The sequence below is a fragment of the Lepidochelys kempii genome, chromosome 2 (genome assembly GCF_965140285.1).
Source record: "Lepidochelys kempii isolate rLepKem1 chromosome 2, rLepKem1.hap1, whole genome shotgun sequence".
In the NCBI taxonomy this organism is placed as follows: Eukaryota; Metazoa; Chordata; order Testudines; family Cheloniidae; genus Lepidochelys; species Lepidochelys kempii.
In genome coordinates, this window is record NC_136381.1 from 144,532,747 (window position 1) to 144,552,629 (window position 19,883).

The 19,883-nt window shown below is 42.2% G+C and overlaps 1 protein-coding gene across 12 annotated transcripts in view; it reads right to left on the minus strand.

Moving 5' to 3' along the window:
• The window catches only part of MTRR (5-methyltetrahydrofolate-homocysteine methyltransferase reductase), a 172,235-nt gene that overhangs the window by 81,079 nt on the left and 71,273 nt on the right, over positions 1–19,883 (minus strand). For all 12 annotated transcript variants that reach the window (XR_012157387.2, XR_012157386.2, XR_013635360.1 and 9 more), the window contains 3 exons: positions 5,089–5,269; positions 1,942–1,984; positions 243–414 (listed from right to left, as the gene is read on the minus strand). Coding sequence is in view for 9 of the 12 variants with exons in the window: in XM_073332389.2 (XP_073188490.2) it covers positions 243–414; positions 1,942–1,984; positions 5,089–5,269 (396 nt within the window). In the remaining 3 variants the exon portion in view is untranslated. The remainder of the gene's footprint in view (positions 1–242; positions 415–1,941; positions 1,985–5,088; positions 5,270–19,883) is intronic.

A 19,883-nucleotide genomic window follows, 5' to 3' on the forward strand; every position in this document is an offset into this window, starting at 1 on the left:
ACAGAGATTTTAAACAGAAAAAAATCCCATTGGAGATATACCACACTGCAGATATAAAGGGATCACAAAGGGAAGGAGAAACTTGTAACTAGGGGTGTAACTGTACAAATGGAGAAACATATTGCCAGTATCAGAATATCTGAGCCTCAGATCAAAGAAATAAGGAAAAATTTTTTTTCCAGGAATACACATTCTAATTGTATCACCCTAAAACCACAAGAATTTAGATCTTGTTTTGGTACCTTTACAGCTGACAATTTTTCTTCCTTTTTATGTGGCTGAAGCATTGGTGCAACTAACTCAGCGAGCCAACCTGTACACACTCCTTTTCGTGAAACCAGTCGAGATGGGGAGGATGGAAACTCCACAACATTAAAAACAAACTGCAGTTTTCCTGGTTGAAATAAATTGGAGCTGCAATGACACAAATGATTGAACAATCAAAATACTATCTGAGAAGGAATCAGTACAGTAGCTTCATTTTGAGCCTAATCCAAATCTCATTGAAGTCAGAGTCTATCCCTTGACTTCATGGGGTGGGGTTGTACAGGGCTGGATTGGCAGGTGCCTGGACAATACCATATGAATGACTCACAGAATTCAAACAGAACTCTTCTGAATTTATCAGATTCATATGCATGAGAGTTTTATTTTGTGAGAGCACTGGTAAAATGTTACCAGCCACTCAAAGAATATTGCTTTATTTATATGCAACCCAACATTTGTGTATGTTTTTAATTAGAACATTTTTATAACACTTTTTATTAAACTAAAAAATGAACTTAGATTCTTTTCTACCCAGGTTTTATTTTTCCTTTCTTCCACCCTATTTCTTCTCCTCCATCTATTGTCTCCATCTTTTTCTATTTCCCCTCATTCTAGATTTTATTTAATGTTTAATATTATTCCCTTTCTTTTCCTCTCTCTCTCCATTCCTTTCCTATCTTCCCACTCATCCTTTTTTAATCTTTTTCCAGCTCTCCATTCTTTTTTTAACCAATTTCATCACTTTCCTTCAATTACTTCCTCCTTCTCATCGTCAGTCTCCCCCTCCTCCATTCCCACTCAATAACTCTTCCCCTTGCAATCTTCTCACCCATAAATCAGCTTCCTGATGTCTTTCTCAGAGAACTCAACTTGGCCTGCTGGGGAAGGCTGCTAGGCAGGTCCTTCCCAGAGATTGCCATGCCTTCAATACTTGTCCCTGTTAAAGGGCTATTGGGGGTCTCTTCCTTCTCCTCTTTCTGCCTCACAGGATTTGGGGATGGAGAGCCAGGCTGCAGTGATCTTCTGTATCTCTTCCCAAAGGCAAAGGCTGGGAGCTACCTGGCTGAGTTAGTTCAGCAGCACTAGTAAATGGGAGCAGTTAGTCACTCCACTCAGTCTGCCTGATCTCAGAGTAAAGCAGTTCCAGGACTGGCAGCTGAGCAGCGAGACAGCCCTGCTGCTCATGGAAGACATCAATCCACTAGGCAAATGCCTCATGGCCCAATCTAGTCCTGAGATTATTTACTTGCCTGCTGTGTGTAACTAAAGCCATAGTGCACGCTTGTGCTGGAAGTATTCCAAATAAATCAAGGACATTTTCATGTGTTTAGTCTTGCCTCAAGATTTCTAAAAATAAAATAAAATAAAATAAAATAAAATAAAATAAAATAAAATAAAATAAAATAAAAAAAATAGTTCCACTGTGAGGGACTTCTGTAGAAGTAGTTACCTATGTGCTGGGGATTTTAGCCACTGGGGATTGCATGTGTATGTACAAACTCAAACAGGTAAAGCTGATTTCCACACTGACCGCAGGATCAAAGTTCTCTTAAACAAAACTAAACTGCAATATAACCCAGAGTTTGCTCTCTGTAATGCCTTAACAAGGTATCCTTTTGTAAGGAAAAACCATGCCTAAATTACAAACAAGATATAATCTAAATATATCAGTACCTGGAAGCTGAATAGGACCTGGCTTGCAGTTTAGGAAGATGTTCTGAAACGAATAATAAAAAACCCATTGGTTATCATTGTTACATCAAAAATCATAAGCAAATTTCCTTATGCCTTACTAATAACACTGTGGAAGAATTTTAAATATATTATTTTTTTCCATTCGTATTGATTGTTTACTTTTTGCATTCCACAGAATTTGACAGGGAAAACCAACAAGTGAATCTTGACTCACTAGTCTCCTAGTCAGACTATTATAGCTTCCTCCCCCCAAAAAACTGCATGGGATTAGCAGATGTGCACAATGAAACATGATTTCTGATTGGTGCTGTCTGTGAGTACACATTAACACAAACACAAGAAAATATAAACCAAAATAAGGTAGGTTTTGATTACTCTTTCAGTATAGCAGAGAGATTTACACATTTATTTCAAAGGTAGGGTGGCTCAATGGATGAGCCTTATGTTGGCCATATTAGATATCTGGGTTTCATTACAGCTCTATTTAAAGAATGGGTCTCAAACTCAATTTACCTTAGGGCCAGTGCCAGTCCTCAAATCCTCCCAGTGGGCCAATAATGCCAGTGAAGATGATGTTCAGAAAATAAAACGTTTATATTGTATTTTTTATTTCGAATTTATTAGAAATAATAAAACTGTCATATAACTTTATACAATTCTTCGCCTGCCAGAGAGTTGTTAGTGTTTGCCAGACTCCTGGCAACGCTTCTGTTCTGTCACTTTGTTGATGTTTGGCCTCAGTGACTGAGCAGCTGAAACCTTCAGGATTGCAACAATGTGTGCATCAGATAGTTGTGTTCGGTATTTAGACTTGTTTATAGTCATTGTGGAAAAAAGTGATGCTGCCTCGATGGCTGACTCTGCCCAGAAACTAGTGATGGTAATTCTGTCCCTCTCCTCCAGCCAATGGGAGCTGCGGGGGGCGGTGCCTGCAGGAGACATTGCTGGCAGCGTGTCTGCATGCTTCTCTCCTCCGCAGGCCGCAATGGGGAGGTTCTCGGGCCTCAGATGGCTTGCAGGCCGGGACTTTGAGACCCCTGATTTAAAGAGACCTTGTGTGACATCAGTTATCTTATCTATAAAATTGGGGAAACAATAGTTTCCTGCCATAGGTTATGGAGCCTTAATAGTAATGGCTGTGACGTGCACAGAAATATTAACAGCAGTTGGCTGAAGAGGTGAAATTTGAGTTCTTGGTTCCCCAGGTCAGTCCCTCTTAGACTACACAGTTTACTGTGTGGAAGTTTCTGTCTCTTTTTCTTCCTCTCCCCTCCTAGAATCCGAGCTCAGTGCTGGCATTTTAGGCAAATTCTGGCATCCTACTTGATAGGACTATTAATAAAGTTGAATAATTTTTATTCATGAGGTTATTCAGCTTGTTCTTGGCACAAGACATTAACAACAGGGACAGTCCAGTCAAATACATTATGCATGCACACTGCCCCATAGATTTTCCCCTAATTCTTTGCCAAAAAGTTATAAGAAAGTTGTTATAAGAAACATGAAATTTAAAAACAGGTGTTTTGGAAGGAGGCTGTACTTCGGGAACCCCTCAATGAAATATTACCAAATTTGTACCTGGATCCTAAACTGCCATCCCACTTTTTCAAACCAATCTTACTATGCAGATATTATACAGGCCTGAAAACACAAATTTAAATGAACACTTTTACAGCCTTAACTAGTGCTCACTCCATAATCAGACAGATGTGTATTTGCACATTTTTTCCTTAGAAAGATGCAAAAACTTAAAAGGTTCTATTCAGCAGTAACTCAGCCTTCAGAGTAATAACTTACACCAGCATAACAGTGGTAGAAATCCTTGACGGTACAAAGTGTGGCTTGGGAGCACGTGCACTGTGGTAAAGTAGCTGTAAATCCACTTGAGTAGCGAGGTGGGGAATGGAAATAAAGGGTACGCACAGCAGAATTATGGATAAGCTAGAGACAAAAGGGGCACGCACATTTCTTTGGCACTCATGTACATCAGCACAAAGATGGAAGAGTCGTGACATAATTTAAGTCTGCCCTTCCTCATCAACCTGGAACAGGACAGAGTCAGACATGTGACCTACCACCCACACTAGTGAATCTCCTTTCCAGGACAGCAAATTCAGCTGGTATCTTGCATACTACACGTGTACACTTGAAACCTCTCTGAGCCACCTTTTGCTGGATTCATACACCATAATATGGACTACAGTATTTTGACATAGTGGACCACAGTATTTTATCTGAATACAAAAATGCAGAGATTTCTGGGGTCACTGAAATATTAAGTGCTTTTGTTTTCAAAATGACATTCCTTCTCTACTCAGAGAAATTTGGAGATAGCTACAGCTACGGTCTATCCTTTTAACATTATATTTAAGTACAATCCTGCAATCCACTCACCCACTAAATTCGCATTAATTCCTTACATTAATTTGCATTAATTCCTTACAACACACAATATTTCAGATACTCAGATGCTCCAGGGCCCTCCAATAAATGAAAGCCCCAAAGTGCAGGAAATTCAGGGCTGTGTGAGGAGAACGCAAACTAGTTGTATCTTTTATGATTCATTCAAATATAAATATCTGCAAATAGCAAATATACAAAGCAAACTTTAGTAGAGTATTTGAACCAGAAAGTTTAAAGAAATCTACTGTATTATTTCTTGTGAAAATTATTTTTATACAAGGTATTTTTGGTTTGTTTTTAACAGTTATATGGGATACAGGGAAAAATAGAGTACCAAAAGAAGAACAAGAGAAGACAAAAACCTTAAGTGTTGGAAAATGGGCCCTTGAAAATGTTAGCCTTTTTTTAAAGCAGCTTTACAATAAAGGCCCTGATCCTGGAAACACTTATGCCAGTGCTTATCAATATGCACAGGAGCAGCGTAAAGTCAACAGGACTACTCACCTGCATGAAGTTCAGCATGTGCATAAGCACTGGCAGAATCAAGGCTAAACACTACAAAGCGAAGAGCAGGTCTTCATTTCCAGATTATAATTTCAGTTTGATAACCATGGCTAGTGATATTCCCAAAGAAGCAATAACTGAATAGTGTTTTGTTCTTAAACGTATACTCTGTTGCATTTTCAGAAATTAAACACAACTGAACTTAAATCAGCAACTTACCTATCAGCAGGTTAAGTGGAGGTCTGCATGTTGGAAAAGCATGGAGTAAATCCAACAAGCAGATACTTGGGTCTCTAATGAAACTACTGTAATCAGAGGCTCCTTGTTTGCTGCACAGCTCCTGAAGCCTTCGCTTTTCTCTGGCATCACTGGTGTATTCTACAAGAGCTCGCAAAAATGCCTAGGGGAAGAGAAAGCAGGTTTTAATTGGGATGAATTTTACTGTTTGTATTTTCATGATATTTTGTTCATTACCTCAGTGGAGATTTGCCCAACTAGCTGGGAACAATTTGGATTGCCTGCAGGGACATCCCGTAGGTTAACAAATAATGCAATTTGCTACGTGCTACATATTTTCACCTCCCATGAAAATTTTTCCATTTCTCAGACACCTCCTTCAGGGCCTGGGGCAGCGTAGCAGGTCACAAAATCTGATCTAGTCAGGTGGAGGATGGTGTATACTGCTGGATGAATGTGCAATATTAAGTACAGTATATACTGAGCAGCGTAAATGCAATTATAGTATTCTATTCTGTTCTCCTATGTCCACATACAGCAATATGAGCTTTTCCTATGGAAAAATAAGTTGTGTATTGTAAGACAGTGAAAATCATGTTTAAAATATTTGCAGTGTTATACTTTCAACATGACATTAAAATATACACAGTACATAAAAAGAAACACGTGAATCAAAATACTGTGTAAATCAGAACTTGTATTCTTCAAAAAAAAAGACTGAGTTTGCTCAAATTACATTCTAGCACCAGACCTCTACAGAAAGTAACAGTTTTGACTACAAAGTTATATAAAGCATGTTGTACACTGAACAGACTATAAAACAGATGGGTTATGAAAATTGTCTTGGGTGGTGTTCCCTAACCACTACTCTACTTACTCTCATTGCTGACACAAATTTTGCAGAACAGTTTAATGCAGTTTTGAAAGGTTAGGCCAATTAAAAGGCTTTTTTATATGGAATGTTGTATAATACTGACATCCAGTGGATCCTGCTGTAAAAACTACTCCAACTGAATGAGTATGGCACGTTCAAAAATGCATTTCATTGAATTTTTCCCTAAATGTATCTCCAAGTGTGTCTTAACAGAACTGTATACTAGTGTTGCATTTTTTTAAAACTTTCTCCTATTTCCAGGCATTAACTGTAAAGGAAGTAGTTTTCATTGGTTGTGAAATCAAATTCCACAACTGAACTGGCTCAGCTGCAAAATCTGTGGAGTATTTTGCCAAGTTATTGCAGAATTAAAGCACATGGGAGTTATGATTAAAATAAAAAAAATTTTGGATTGTTCGGATGTAGCAGCCCACCCATTTCTAGTAATAATACTGGAGATTTAGTTGGGGATTGGTCCTGCTTTGAGCAGGGGATTGGACTAGATGACCTCCTGAGGTCCTTCCAACCCTGATATTCTGAGTCTATGAGATGTAACGTGTACAGGATATCTTTGGTTAGTGAGCACAGCTTTGATTATACACTTACAGCCAAATTCTGCCATCCTCATGTTGAAGTAGCACCATATTCCATGAGAAGTACCATTTATTTCAATGGGACCACTCACTGAGCAAGGTCCTACTGAATATGAGTAAGGTTATCAGAACCTGGTCCTTAATTATATGCCTCATGAGGCTTGCCTGGTAAAGGTGAAGCGTCTAAAAGGGGAAACCTTTTTTAAAAGGTTATTTATTTAAAAAAATACAAAATAAACGTGTGCCTGTTTATTGATAATGGCTTGTACTTGAAGAACTATGGCAGTGTAAGAAGACAGACAAGAACAGATTTACTACAGACAGCACAATTAGGCAGTTTTGCAACACAACAAACAATTGTTTTATTGTTAGATGTCAGATCAACTGCAGTTAGTTCATTTTAAGCTTAACGGATCTACTCAGGTCAATGCCCTAGAAACTAATGGTATGTCTACACGGCACACTCATTGCAGCAGCGTGTAGAGTACATAAACTGCACCTCCTGCAGTATACGTATAAACAGCAGTGTAGACAGCGAGACATGGCTTAGGCATATAAAGACACATTTGAACCTTGTGGGTATGTACCCTACACAGCTCTCTACCTGCCAAAGCAGTGCCTTCTTCAGCTACACTGCTATTTTTAGCAGTTTTTTGTCCCACTCCCAAACCTTTCCCTGCCACAGAGAGCTGCTGGAGCTTTTCCCCTTTACCTCCCCACTGCCAAAGCCTTTCACTACCACACGTGGCTACATACTACAGCGTGGATGCAGCCTGCTTTTCACAGGAGCGTGTAGCTATGCATATGCTACATGCCATCACCAGTGGTGTACAGTGTAGACATACTTTAGGTTTCTGCCCCTGATAGCACAACTGGTCCCCATATATCATTTACCCTCTTGGTCCCTTAATAAGGACTCATACTTTTTTTTTTTGGTAGATCAAACACCCTGCATTTGTTTATATAAAGCACATGGGACTGTTAAGAAAATCATCTGTATACACAAAAAGAAGAGTACAGCTTCAACTGTTAATATCTGCATGTAGTGGGTAGTCTTTGAAAAAGTCTATAGCAGTTATTCTCAAGGAGGGAATGAAAATCAGCCTTCATTTAAAATTATGTTGTTGTTATTTCATACTATGGCCTGCAGAAATAGTACTACAGCTGGTACAAACACGATTTTTCGGTTCTCCATTTTCAACAAAAGTAGGACAAGTAATGGGCTTAATCTGCAGCAGGGGAGAGGTACATTCGATACTAGGAAAAACTCTCACTATAAGGATAGTTAACCACTGGAATAGGTTACCAGAAGAGACTGTGGAATCCCTGTCACTGACAGTTTTTAAAAACAGGTTAGATAAATGCCTGTCAGGGATACTTACTCATGCCTCATTGCCGAGGGCTGGACTAGGTGACCTCTCGAGGTCTCTTCCACATTTTCTATGATTCTACTAAATGTTTCATTTTGACTAAATAAAACGTAGCTTTTGACCACTGTTAAAATCTTTATAATTTTTTTTAGAGAAAATATAAGGAATCTTTTAAAACAAAGTCATTTCAAACTGAAAAATTGAAATGTTTCATTTAGAAAATGTGCTTGGACAGAAGACCTCCACAGAGAATCCCAGGATTCTGCAGGAAGCAGTGCGAACAATTCAGCATATAGAATTCTTTTCTCCAAGTCAGAGCAGTGGCCCATCTAATCCAGGATCCAGTCTCTGACAGCAACCAGTACCAGATTCTTTAATGGTGTAGAGAAACCCAGTTGTGAACAGCCAACCTTTGGGAAAGTTTCTTCCTATCCCTATATACCCATTGTTTTTTAATATTTAACCTATGTAATTAGAGCTGGTAAAAAAAAAGGAAAAAAGTATTATTTTTCAATTTTTTTAAGTGAAATTTTGAAATTTCAAAATTCAAAAAAATTATATCCAGTTCTAATCTAGTGTAACTGTGAATGTTCAAATGTCCAGTCCCTTTTTGAATATTATATTGTTTTTAAAATTTCTCTTCATATTTAAGACTCTCCATTCCTCCAGTTGTGTTTGCCTCTGGACAGCTTCTGTTTTTCTGTATCTTTATTGATGCAGCAAACTATTACTAATAGTAATCAAGCAAAACCCAGCATAGTGATAGGAGGCTGCTGTATTTTGGATGAGATGGAATAATCACTTCTAATCCCATTATATTTATGTCAGAATAACAGTGTTACCTGGTGTTCGTCTTGGGCAACTGCATTCTACTGTCCTGAATCCCTTCTGTTATGTCAGTTAGCTGTGCAAATCCTCACTGGCCTGCGCTAACGTTTGATTTAATAAAAGTGGCAAAGAGTCCTGTGGCACCTTATAGACTAACAGATGTACTGGAGCATAAGCTTTCGTGGGTGAATACCCACTTTGCCGAATGCATGTATATCGGATGCATCTGTTAGTCTATAAGGTGCCATAGGAATCTTTGCCGCTTTTAAGATCCAGACTAACACAGCTACCCCTCTGATATTTGATTTAATGTTGCTGATACATCTTCAATTGAGCGTGTGAATAAACACTTGTAGTTTAGCTTGTTGCAGCTGTAATTCATTCTGGGATCATTTGAAATGAAAGGTTATTTTTATATACGTATATATGCGTATCACAAGGCCTTGATGTAGCCAAGATCCTTCAGGGAGACACAGGCAAGAAGTGGTCTTAATGCTTTATTATTATTATTTATTAAGCACCAATGTTCTTGGTGCAGTTCAAAGCCAGAAGACCCTGGCTGGGATTCACAAAGGTTTTTTGGCACCTAACTTCCACTGAAAGGGGAGCTGGACACCTAGATACCTTTATGAATCCCATCCACTGTCCCTACCCAAATAACTTTGAACTATAAGGCGGTGGTTCTCAACCAGGGGTACATGTACCCCTTGGATTACGCAGAAGTCTTCCAGGGATATGCCAACTCATCTAGATAGTTGCCTAATTTTACAACAGTTACATGAAAAGCACTAGCGAAGTCAGTAAAAACCAAAATTTCATACAGACAGGGACTTTTTTAATACTGCTCTATATGCTGAAATGCAAGTACAATACTTATAGTCTAATCGACTGTAGGTGAACAGAGCAGTGCCCCACAGTGGAAGGGAGGGTCTTCGGCGTTGCAGTCGTGGCGGACGATAAAACCATAAGTCCCAGTAGAGCATCTGATGAGAATGCTGCTCTATGGCATGGTGCTGTTTGAACATATGGGCTGATGCCCAGGCTGCTGCTTTGCAGATGTCCATAATAGGCACATTGTTGAGGAAGGCTATCAATGTAGAGTGCTCTGGTGGAGTGTGTGGGGTTCCCCGGCGGGGGTTCTAACTGTTAATGGTGATAACAAAAGTCAATGTAGCTGGAGATCTATTTTCACAGCCTTTGTTTGGATATGGCGTCTCCCTTAGATCATTCCATGATGGAAAGAAATAACTTTGGTGACTTTCTGAAAGACATCCAGGGTACGAAGACTTGCATCTCGTTTGTTCCCATGAGATTTTGGGACAAACGATGGGAGATGGACGGGTTGGTTCAAATGGAATGATGAACCTATTTTAGGTAAGAGATTGGGATGTGGTCATAGGTGTGACATTGCACTCCACATGTTTTATGGAAATATGTTAATGAGCTTGAATATAATGTAACTGGAATATGCTTCATGCAAAAGGTCTCTTGTAAGGTATCATTACAAAGCTTTTAATCTACTGAGTGTAGTCATCCCATTTGTATGTTTGTATCATTCTTGTATCTAAAACTAGAAATATGAAGTCTAACTCTGAAGTCCTATCGTAATTATGCAAAGTGTGGGTCATTAATGATGGTTTAGAAGCTTGATGGCTCCCATTGACTATAAAAATTGGTTGTAAATGGCTCTATTTACTTGTAAGCCTTTCTGTGTTCATGTCAGTCAGGCCAGGAAGAATGGAGGCTTGGGGTCTCACAGGACATGTGACCATGTCTCCTGGTACCGGAATCCATCTTAAACCTGGTGCTTTTCCATTCAGAAGGAGGGGTGGGGACTCAGAGAGACAAAAAAGAGTCCCGCCTTGTGCCAAAGCTATAAAAGGGGGTGGAACAGAACAAAGGGGGCTGCCAGTCATGAGAAATCTCCTACTTACCACCTGAGCTGGAACTAACAAGGACTGTACCAGGGGAAAGGAAGGAGTCTAGTCTGTGAAAGAAGATTAAAACATCTCTGAGGGTGAGATTTACCTGTACTCAGTTTCTTAATGTATTAGGCTTAGACTTGTGTGTTTTGTTTTATTTTGCTTGCTAACTTACTTTGTTCTGGCTGTTATTACTTGGAAACACTTAAATCCTACATTTTAAACTTAATAAAATCACCTTTGTTTATTAATAAACTCAGAGCAAGTGATTAATACATGGCGGAGCAAACAGCTGTGCATCTCTCTCTATCAGTATTACAGAGGGCGAACAATGTATAAGTTTACCCTGTTTAAGCTATATACAGGAAGCTTTATACAGCTTATGCAGGAAGACCAACTTCACTGAAAGGTGGAGAAGTGAACATGTTGCTAATGGGTCAAAAGGGGCCACCATAAGGCATCGCAGGACCAGATCGAGGTCCCATTATGGAGTAGGGGCAGATATTTCAGGGTAAAGGTTATGAAGACCCTTGAGGAAGCGTATAGCAGGAGGGTTGGGGAAAAAAAATCAAGAAGAGGAGGTTACTCACCTTGTGCAGTAACTGACGTTCTTTGAGATGAGTCACTCAGTGGGTGCTCCACTTCAGGTCAAGGTGCGTCCCAGCACCTTGGATCGGAGATTTCTATAGCAGTACTCCTACGGGCCGCACATGTGCTGTGCCTACCTCACGAGCTGTCAGTGTTTGAATAGCGTATGCACTGCCCAGGCTCCTCAGTTCCTTCTCTACAATAGAGTGCGTTCCAGATTCCGAAGTAGAGGGGAGGAGGGCGGGTAGTGGAGCACCCAGAGGGGCACTCATCTTGAGGAACGTCAGTTACTGCACAGGGTGAGTATCCTCCTCTTCGAGAGAGAGATGTCCTGTGGGTGCTCCACTTCAGATGACTGAAAAGCAGTATCCCTTAGGATGGTTGGGACTTCGGATCAGGTAAGAAGGCTGTTGACAAGACTGCTCTACCCATCCTGGTGTCGGATGCTGCCATGTGCATGAGAGCGTAATGACTGGCGAAAGTAAGGTTCGATGCCCAGCTAGCTGCCTTGCATATGTCAGAAAGCAGGACATTATGGAGAAAGGCAGTGAAAGTGCAGACAGCTCTAGTAGAATGTGTCCTAATTGATGTAGGGGTTTGTAAGTGCTTCAGTTGCTAGCAGAGACGTATGCAGTCTGCAATCTATTTGGAGAGTCTCTGCGTAGAGATAGCTTTTCCCTGTGATTGCCGAGTGGTAGAGATGAAAAGTTTGGGGGTTTTCCTAAACGGTTTTGTTCTATCCAGGTAAAAGGATAGTGCTCTGCACACAACAAGAGTGTGCATTGCTGTTTCAGAAGCATTAGTGTGGGGTTTGGGAAAAATGTTGGTAGGTGTATTGGCTCATTGAGGTGAAAGGAAGAGTGAATTTTAGGCAGGAACTTTGGGTGCGTGCAGAGAGTGCGACCTTATCATGGAAGAATGTGGTATACGGAGGTTCCACCATGAGTGCTCCAATTTCTCCTACTCGTCTGGCAGGCGTGATTGTTATCAGGAAGGTAGTCTTGTTGGATCATATTAAAGAAGTTCTGTATTAAAATCACAAATGAGTTTGATTCCCCAGAGTTTAAATTCCAGGGTATTACTAATTAAGAGGTCTCTTGGTTTTTGGTACTGTTTCTCTCCCTCTATGTGTGAAACTTGCAAGCTGCTAATTGTGTTAGTACATTCTAAGACAGAGTCTATTCTCAAAGCAATTCACAGAGAGAGAGACTCAAAGCAATACTCTAACAACAGAAACAGCACCCAGAGACTCCCCGCCCTTTTGTTGTATTAACAATTGTGATTAAAATAGAGATAGAGGATGTATGTGGATGGATGCTTGGTGTGGATAATAACTGAATGATCAGGGAGGTGCCAGCCTAAGAATCCAGTGTCCATCGGCTGAAGAAGGCGTCAAGTGGAAATAACCAGACGACCCCCCCCGCCCCGGAGGGCAGACTGGAATCCACCCAACAGCCTCAAGGATGGGAGAACCAAAGAACAAGATAACATCTTGGAGCCGTCAGGAATGTGCTATCTGCTGATTGATTCAGCAACAGCATGATGAAGCAATTCCCATAGACTGGCATAGGAAGAAATTCCTATAAAAATGGACTCTAAAAAGTGAGAACTTTGGGGTCTGATTCTGCAAACCAACTTCCAGGAGCATCAGATGAGCATCTGACAAGGCCCTGCTCCCTCCTCATGTCCAGGCCACCTGGCCAGTGGCTTGGCATGAGCAACTCTAAGGCTGGTAACTATGATAACAACCTTGCAGAACCGGTGTGTGTGTGTGTGTGTGTGTGTGTTTGTATGAATGAATGTGTGAATAAATATGAGATTGAATGGAATGTTATAGCTATAACTAACTGCTTACTATGATTCTTTCTGTATTCACAATAAATGTGGTATTTTGCCTTTTTCCCTTTAATAAGATCCTGCTGGTTTTTATTTTATTGGTACAACATTTTGGTGGAGAATTGCGAAAGGGGGAATATTGGTAAAAAACCTCAGTTATTGTAAATATTGGTGTGCACACCGCCAGCTCCAGTGAGCTAGGCATTTCTATTAGGTTAACCAGACCTGCTGGCCTCCGAGAAGGTAGCAGGGGACCTGCTGGCCTCCGAGAAGGTAGCAGGAAAAACAGATTAAACCAGACCTGCTGGCCTCCGAGAAGGTAGCAGGGGACCTGCTGGCCTCCGAGAAGGTAGCGGGGAGAAACAGGTTAACCGGACCTGCTGGCCTCCGAGAAGGTAGCAGGGAGAAACAGGTTAACCAGACCTGCTGACCTCCGAGAAGGTAGCAGGGAAGAACAAGCATAGATTAAGCACTGAACAAAATCAGGAGTGATAGAAAAATTAAAAATTTGTTAGAATGTTAAAGAAAAAACAGGGTAAAGCAGGTATGGAGGGAGGAATGAAACCGGACGGAGCTCCCCCCTCAGCTTTCATTAGAGAAATTACACCTTTCAAACAAGTCCTCCAAAGATATGGACATAATCCATGGACTGAACAAGTCCTTGTAGATGTCTGTACTATATCAGACCTAGAGGATAGATTGGCTCAATACATCCTCATGTACAAACCTTCTAGTGCTGCCAAAAGAGACGCAGCAGCTATTTGGCTATTATGGGAGGCATGTAATAACAGTTACCTCCACCTAACTACCTGTAAAGAAAATAACATTTCTCTGCAGGAAAAACTAACCCAATTGGAAAAAGGGATAGAAAATTGGAAAGTGGTGGCAATAAACTCACAAAGCCAGATGGAAATAATAAAAGAGGCACTGCAGGAATACAAAAGCAAAGAAAGATTCCTGACAGAGCAAACTACCGCATTTAAACAAACAGAAAAAGAAAACCAAGCCCTAATTAAAGAGAATCAGGTCCTACAAGGGATGGTTAAAAAGCTAACATTAGAACAAGGCAGAACTCCGGTAAACCACAGTCGTTGTGAATCTATTATCAAACAGCTTAAATTGAAATTGGGCTTTGCCACCCGTCAAATCGCGGCTGTTAGCTCAGGAGAATGGGACCCTGCCAACCTTAATCTAAAATCAGATTGTGGGGGGGAAGCCTGGGATCACTGGGACCCCCAAGGAATTTGGGAGAAGGATATTGTGGACGACCTAAAGGAAAGTCCTTCAGCCTCGGTGGCTGCTTTAGAACGGCGCACCATTACTACCCGAAGGGCGGATGCTGAGGGAGGGGGTAATGAACAAATCACAACTATCCCGGTGTCAGCAGCAGACCTAAAAGCAATGGCTGACCACCTAGGTACACTAAATAGGGAATCCTTTTCCCGGTGGTGTACCGATGCCTTCCTATTAGCCGGGAGGAAGAGATTAACCACTACAGAGATCTACCGGCTTATTGGGATATGCGCAGCTCCAGAAATAAGAGCCACACTGGACCGCATTAAGGTAGAAGAAGCTACCAATGAATTATCCCTAATGGCGATTTTCGGGGAACAAATAGGCAGGAGAAATTTTATAGCCCAAGCTGTAGCTTCAGCCCAGGGTCCCAATGAAGACCCAGAAAACTATTTTACTCGATGGGCATTAATGCAGGTGATGGCCGGTCTAGTAACCGTGGCTGGCATTGCCAATTTATATACCTTACCATTCCCCATCTCCTCCCTGAGAGATTGTGCCGCGTCACTACTACCATATTATTCAGGGAAACTGGCTGTTTGGCAGGATGGGCATCCTGCTACTTTAGAAGAATTAAGGGGGATGGTGCAGCAAATTACCACACATGCAGGACCAAAACCTAACATAAAAAAAGAAAGAGTGGCATATGTGGCTGCCATGGAGCCAACAGTCACATATTCAAATGAAAGTGGGGAAAAGGGAATTTTAGCACCCCGTGGAGGTTCCTGGAGAGGGAGGTCTCGAGGACGGGGAAATTATCATGCAGGAGGGAGGTTATATCCAGAAACACACAGAGCTCGAATAACTGAGGAGAATAGACCATCTCAGGGATGCCCCGATAAGCTCGATCCAGATATGCGTCGAATGATGTGGAGATTGTTAATGCAGCTGGGAGGGGATCGGGAAAAATGGGACAAGGCTCCTATGGCTGATATCATGAGGGAAATCCTAAGACTGCAAAGCCAGCAGAGGAGGGTATCTGGGGTAACCACCCCAAGCGCTCCTCCGATGGATTTGCTTCCTCCCCCTGCAGAGGATCAAGAATACTTCTAGGGAAGCCCGCTGAATGTAGAATCCCCACCTGGTATAGGAGCACAGCAGTGGAGATTCATAGGAAAGTTAACATGGGATCCAGGAGGGAGACCCCACATATACATTCAGCAGGGAGACCAAGCTCCTACCCTAGCCCTAATTGATACCGGAGCCTCAGTCTCCTTAATTAAGGCAACCCCCCACAATGGCAGGAAGGGGCAGGAGGTAATCCTGCAGTCATTCCAGGGGAAACCCAGTATGGGACAAGAATGGACACAAGTCCCTTTCACAGTACAAGGTTTCCCGTCCTCAGTGCAATGCTATAGCACAACTGGGAACTTAATTCAAACAAAATACATGACTAACGATGTAATTCTAGGAACGGATTGGTTGTTTAAAAACAATATCCTAATCGATTTACCCCGGAGTGCCCTGTGGAGGCTGGAAGCCCTCCCCCCTTTTTTATCAAAAGAGAGCCAAAACAACATGGTTTCCAAAAGAGGAGACCGATCAATTGCAGCCCTCACTGCCCAACAGAAAGAGGAGTGGCGTGCAAAGTTTCCCGTGGTCTGGACCCAGAAGAAAACAGATTGTGGTAAAATCAATGCTTGTGTCAAAATTGTAGGGGAACTAATACCGCCCCAGAAACAATACAGGTACCCTAAAGAACTGAAGCACAATTGATCCAGATCATCAAGGACCTGGAAGAACAGGGGGTTATCAGGAAAACTAACTCTCCCTTTAACTCCCCTGTGTGGCCAGTCATAAAGGCAGATGGACAGTCCTGGCGACTAACTATTGACTACAGGAGGATCAACAAAGGAAGCATACCCATGGCTCCCATCATGGCAGATATGACACAAGTTATCCAAAAAGTACAAGCCACCTCCAGGTACTTTTCAGTTATAGATCTGGCTAACTGTTTCTTTGCAATACCCTTACACCCTGATTCACAGGACCGGTTTGCCTTCACCATAAGGGATCAGCAATACACATTTCAACGCTTACCCCAAGGATTCCAAGACTCTCCAGCTATTGCCCACAGACATGTGGTAGATATGCTGGATCAATTAAGTCCAGCAGATCGACTACTTGTTTTTTCCTATGTGGATGATATTTTGGTTTTCGGGGAGCTGGAGGCGCAGGTACAAAGGCTTACAGAGGATGTCCTCACACTAATCCAGGACACCGGATTCAAGGTAAGCCTGGAAAAAGCACAATTGGTGCAAACCCAGGTCAGTTACCTAGGGATTATCATTGGCCAAGAGGGAAGGCAGGTAGATCAAAGGAAGATGAGGGCATTAATTGAAATGCCAGCTCCTACCGATGTACACTCCTTAAGGGTTTTGCTAGGGGGATTCAACTTTTTACGGCCCCATATCTATAAATATGCAGAGATCACCCTTCCTTTATGGAAATTGCTTAAGAAAAAGACACATTGGGAATGGGGTCCAGACCAGGATACCGCTTTAAACACCTTAAAACAAAAAGCCCTAACCGCCCCTGCTTTGCGCTTCCCGGATGAATCAAAACCATTTGTCATCCGGTTAGCAGCTAATGAAGTGGCCATGGCAGCTACCCTCTTACAACAAAGTGAGAACCAGAAATTGGTACCCGTAGCATACGAATCTAAGAAATTGCAGGGAGCTGAATTAAATTTCGACACTTGCGAACGGGAGTGCCTGACAGCAGTATGGGCTGTTCAATCCTTTGAGCCGCTTACCGGCAGTGCCCCAATTACAATACAGAGCACACATACACCTCTGAAATACATCCTGTCTGGAAAGTTGATAGGAGGCAGGGTATCTAATACCAGGATGGCACAATGGACCCTAACCCTGGTAAATAGAGGAGTCCGGGCTGACACAGTAGCTAAACCTGACATGCTGACTCATGCTCTTATCGAAAGGGGGACTAAGCATGAATGTCCACTAGTTACACTAGAACAGAGAATCATGCAAGCCCAAGCGCCCCCCCTTGAAGAACTAGATACAGTGGGGCGGGAAAGACACATTTGGTTCACCATGGCAGTTCCATGGTGATCCATGGTAAAAAGAGAATCAGATATGCAGCCATAAATTTAGAAGAAGAGGTGCTAACAGGGTATTTAGATCAGGGCTCGGCACAACATGCCGAACTCCATGCAATATATCAAGTTTTAAAACAGTATGCAGCAGAAGAATGCCCCAAAACTGTATACATCTATGCTGACAGCAACTATTGCGTGAATGGAGTGCAATATTGGATGTTTGATTGGCAAAAGAACGGCTGGAAAGCCGCGGATGGTAAAGAAATAGCGTATATAGAGGAATGGAAATGGATTTATGCCTGGCTTACCTCTCATCCCGATCAGTTAAAAATCAAACATGTAAAGGCACATGGGAAAGGCTCAGCAGCTGAAACCATCTGGAATAACCGTGCGGATGCTATAGCCAGAGACTATGAAGGGATAGCAGCAGTAACCCGAAGGCAGGAACAGAAGGTATTAGGATCAGTCCACGTCCCAGGAAGAATTGAAAGGCAGGAACTAGTGAATATAGCTCACCAATTCATGCACGAAGGAGTGGAGGGGACGCTGGGAAGGTTAAAGCAAGTGGCAGAATGGAGGGGGATGAGAGATGATGTAGAAACATGGGTCAGGAACTGTGTTCAGTGCGCCAGAGATAAAGCCCGACCCCCATACCAGCCTCAATTGCTACATCAAAGAAGGCTGGGTCCCTGGCATAGGATCCAAATAGATTTCATTGACAAATTACCACGAAGTAAAGAAGGATTCCGGTACTTGCTAGTAATCATAGATTCATTCTCAGGATGGGTGGAAGCTTTCCCTACTAGGGACAATAGCGCTCGTACCGCAGCTAAGAAACTATTCTCTGAAGTAGTTTGCAGATATGGGACTCCCGAGATTATTGATTCAGACAACGGAGGATCATTTGTGGGAAACATATTTACCCTAATGCTTAAAGCTTTGGGGGTGTCACACAAACTTCATGTTCCATACAGACCCCAGTCCTCAGGACAAGTGGAACGAATGAACCGCACTATTAAAGAAGCTCTCAGGAAAGTTGTGGACCGCACCGGTAAAGACTGGCCTGAGAAGCTTCCACTAATACTGGCAGCTATCCACAGCAGCAACAGGCTGAGAACTAAAATACAGCCTTACCAAATCCTCTTTGGGCAGGCAATGAGGCTGGTCATTAACCCTGAGCAAACATCAGATACGGAGATAAACAATCCACTGGGAGCTCATGAGCACTGGCAGTGGCTAAAGCAGCTGCAGGAAGATAAAGCCACCTTACAGCATAGGGTGAGCCAAGCCATTGAGCTCATGAATACAAGAATGGAAAACAAAAAACCTGGGGACTCACTATTATGGGAGCCAGGGGATCAGGTAATGTACTTAAGGCTGGGCAAAAGGGATCACACACTAGAGTCGAAGTGGACTGGACCTTACTCCATAGTTGATCGCCTCAGCCCTCTCATTTATCGCATAGACAAGAATGGGAAATTAAAATGGGTTCACGTTTCACAACTCAAGCTGTTCTCATGACTTAATCCTCTCACACTGTAATTGTATTTTCAGACACAACACCCTGATAACAGTTGTGAACCAGGATCTGCAGACGTGGTGCGTTTATTTTTCATTCCTGCAGGCACGAAAGACTGCTGCTTAAAACCGCCAGCTCTGATCCTTATCAAAAGGGCAAAACAATGCCTCCAAGGAGATGGAAACCAGAGCTACAACAGACGCGGCAGCCCCCGTTCTGGATCAAAGCGTTAACCCTACTTACAGTGGTGAAAACACAACACCCAGGCGCTTCCACGCCCATCAATAACAATGGTATCCATGCTCCGGGATACATGGGACAAGGTAAATCAATTCTCACTGCCTTACTAATACATGCACAAGCCAACAACACACCATGGCTTCCACCACAAGAGACAGACATTCACTTAAGATGGGTTGATTTAAAAACTAATCTCACATTAACAACTTTAGGGGAAACACATGTATATATTGGAGAAGGGGAACTGGGGCTACAAGTAAATATCTCAGTCGCCGCAGGAAGGAAAAAACATTGGATGGTGGGGGTACGGACGGCAGGATATGTGGGAGATACCACCATACTTTCAGACTACCCCTCGCTCCCTTATATATGGGAGGGGTTTATAAAATCCGGGGACCTTGTAACTGTAATTGTAGTCTACTGCCCAAGTCACACACATGCAATGACATTCCCAGATGGGTGTGAATGGACTTGGGAAAAAGAATATGGGTTTATAAGAAACACCCCGGTACAAATGGCAAAACCAGCATTATTTAAAACCCAGACTACCCCGGTAAAAGCCTTGGTGAGCCCCCTGCTGGTAAAAGTAAGAATTGACATGGATTGGACACGACTAAATGTATCAAAAGTAGAGCCCAAGTGTATGCCTTTTT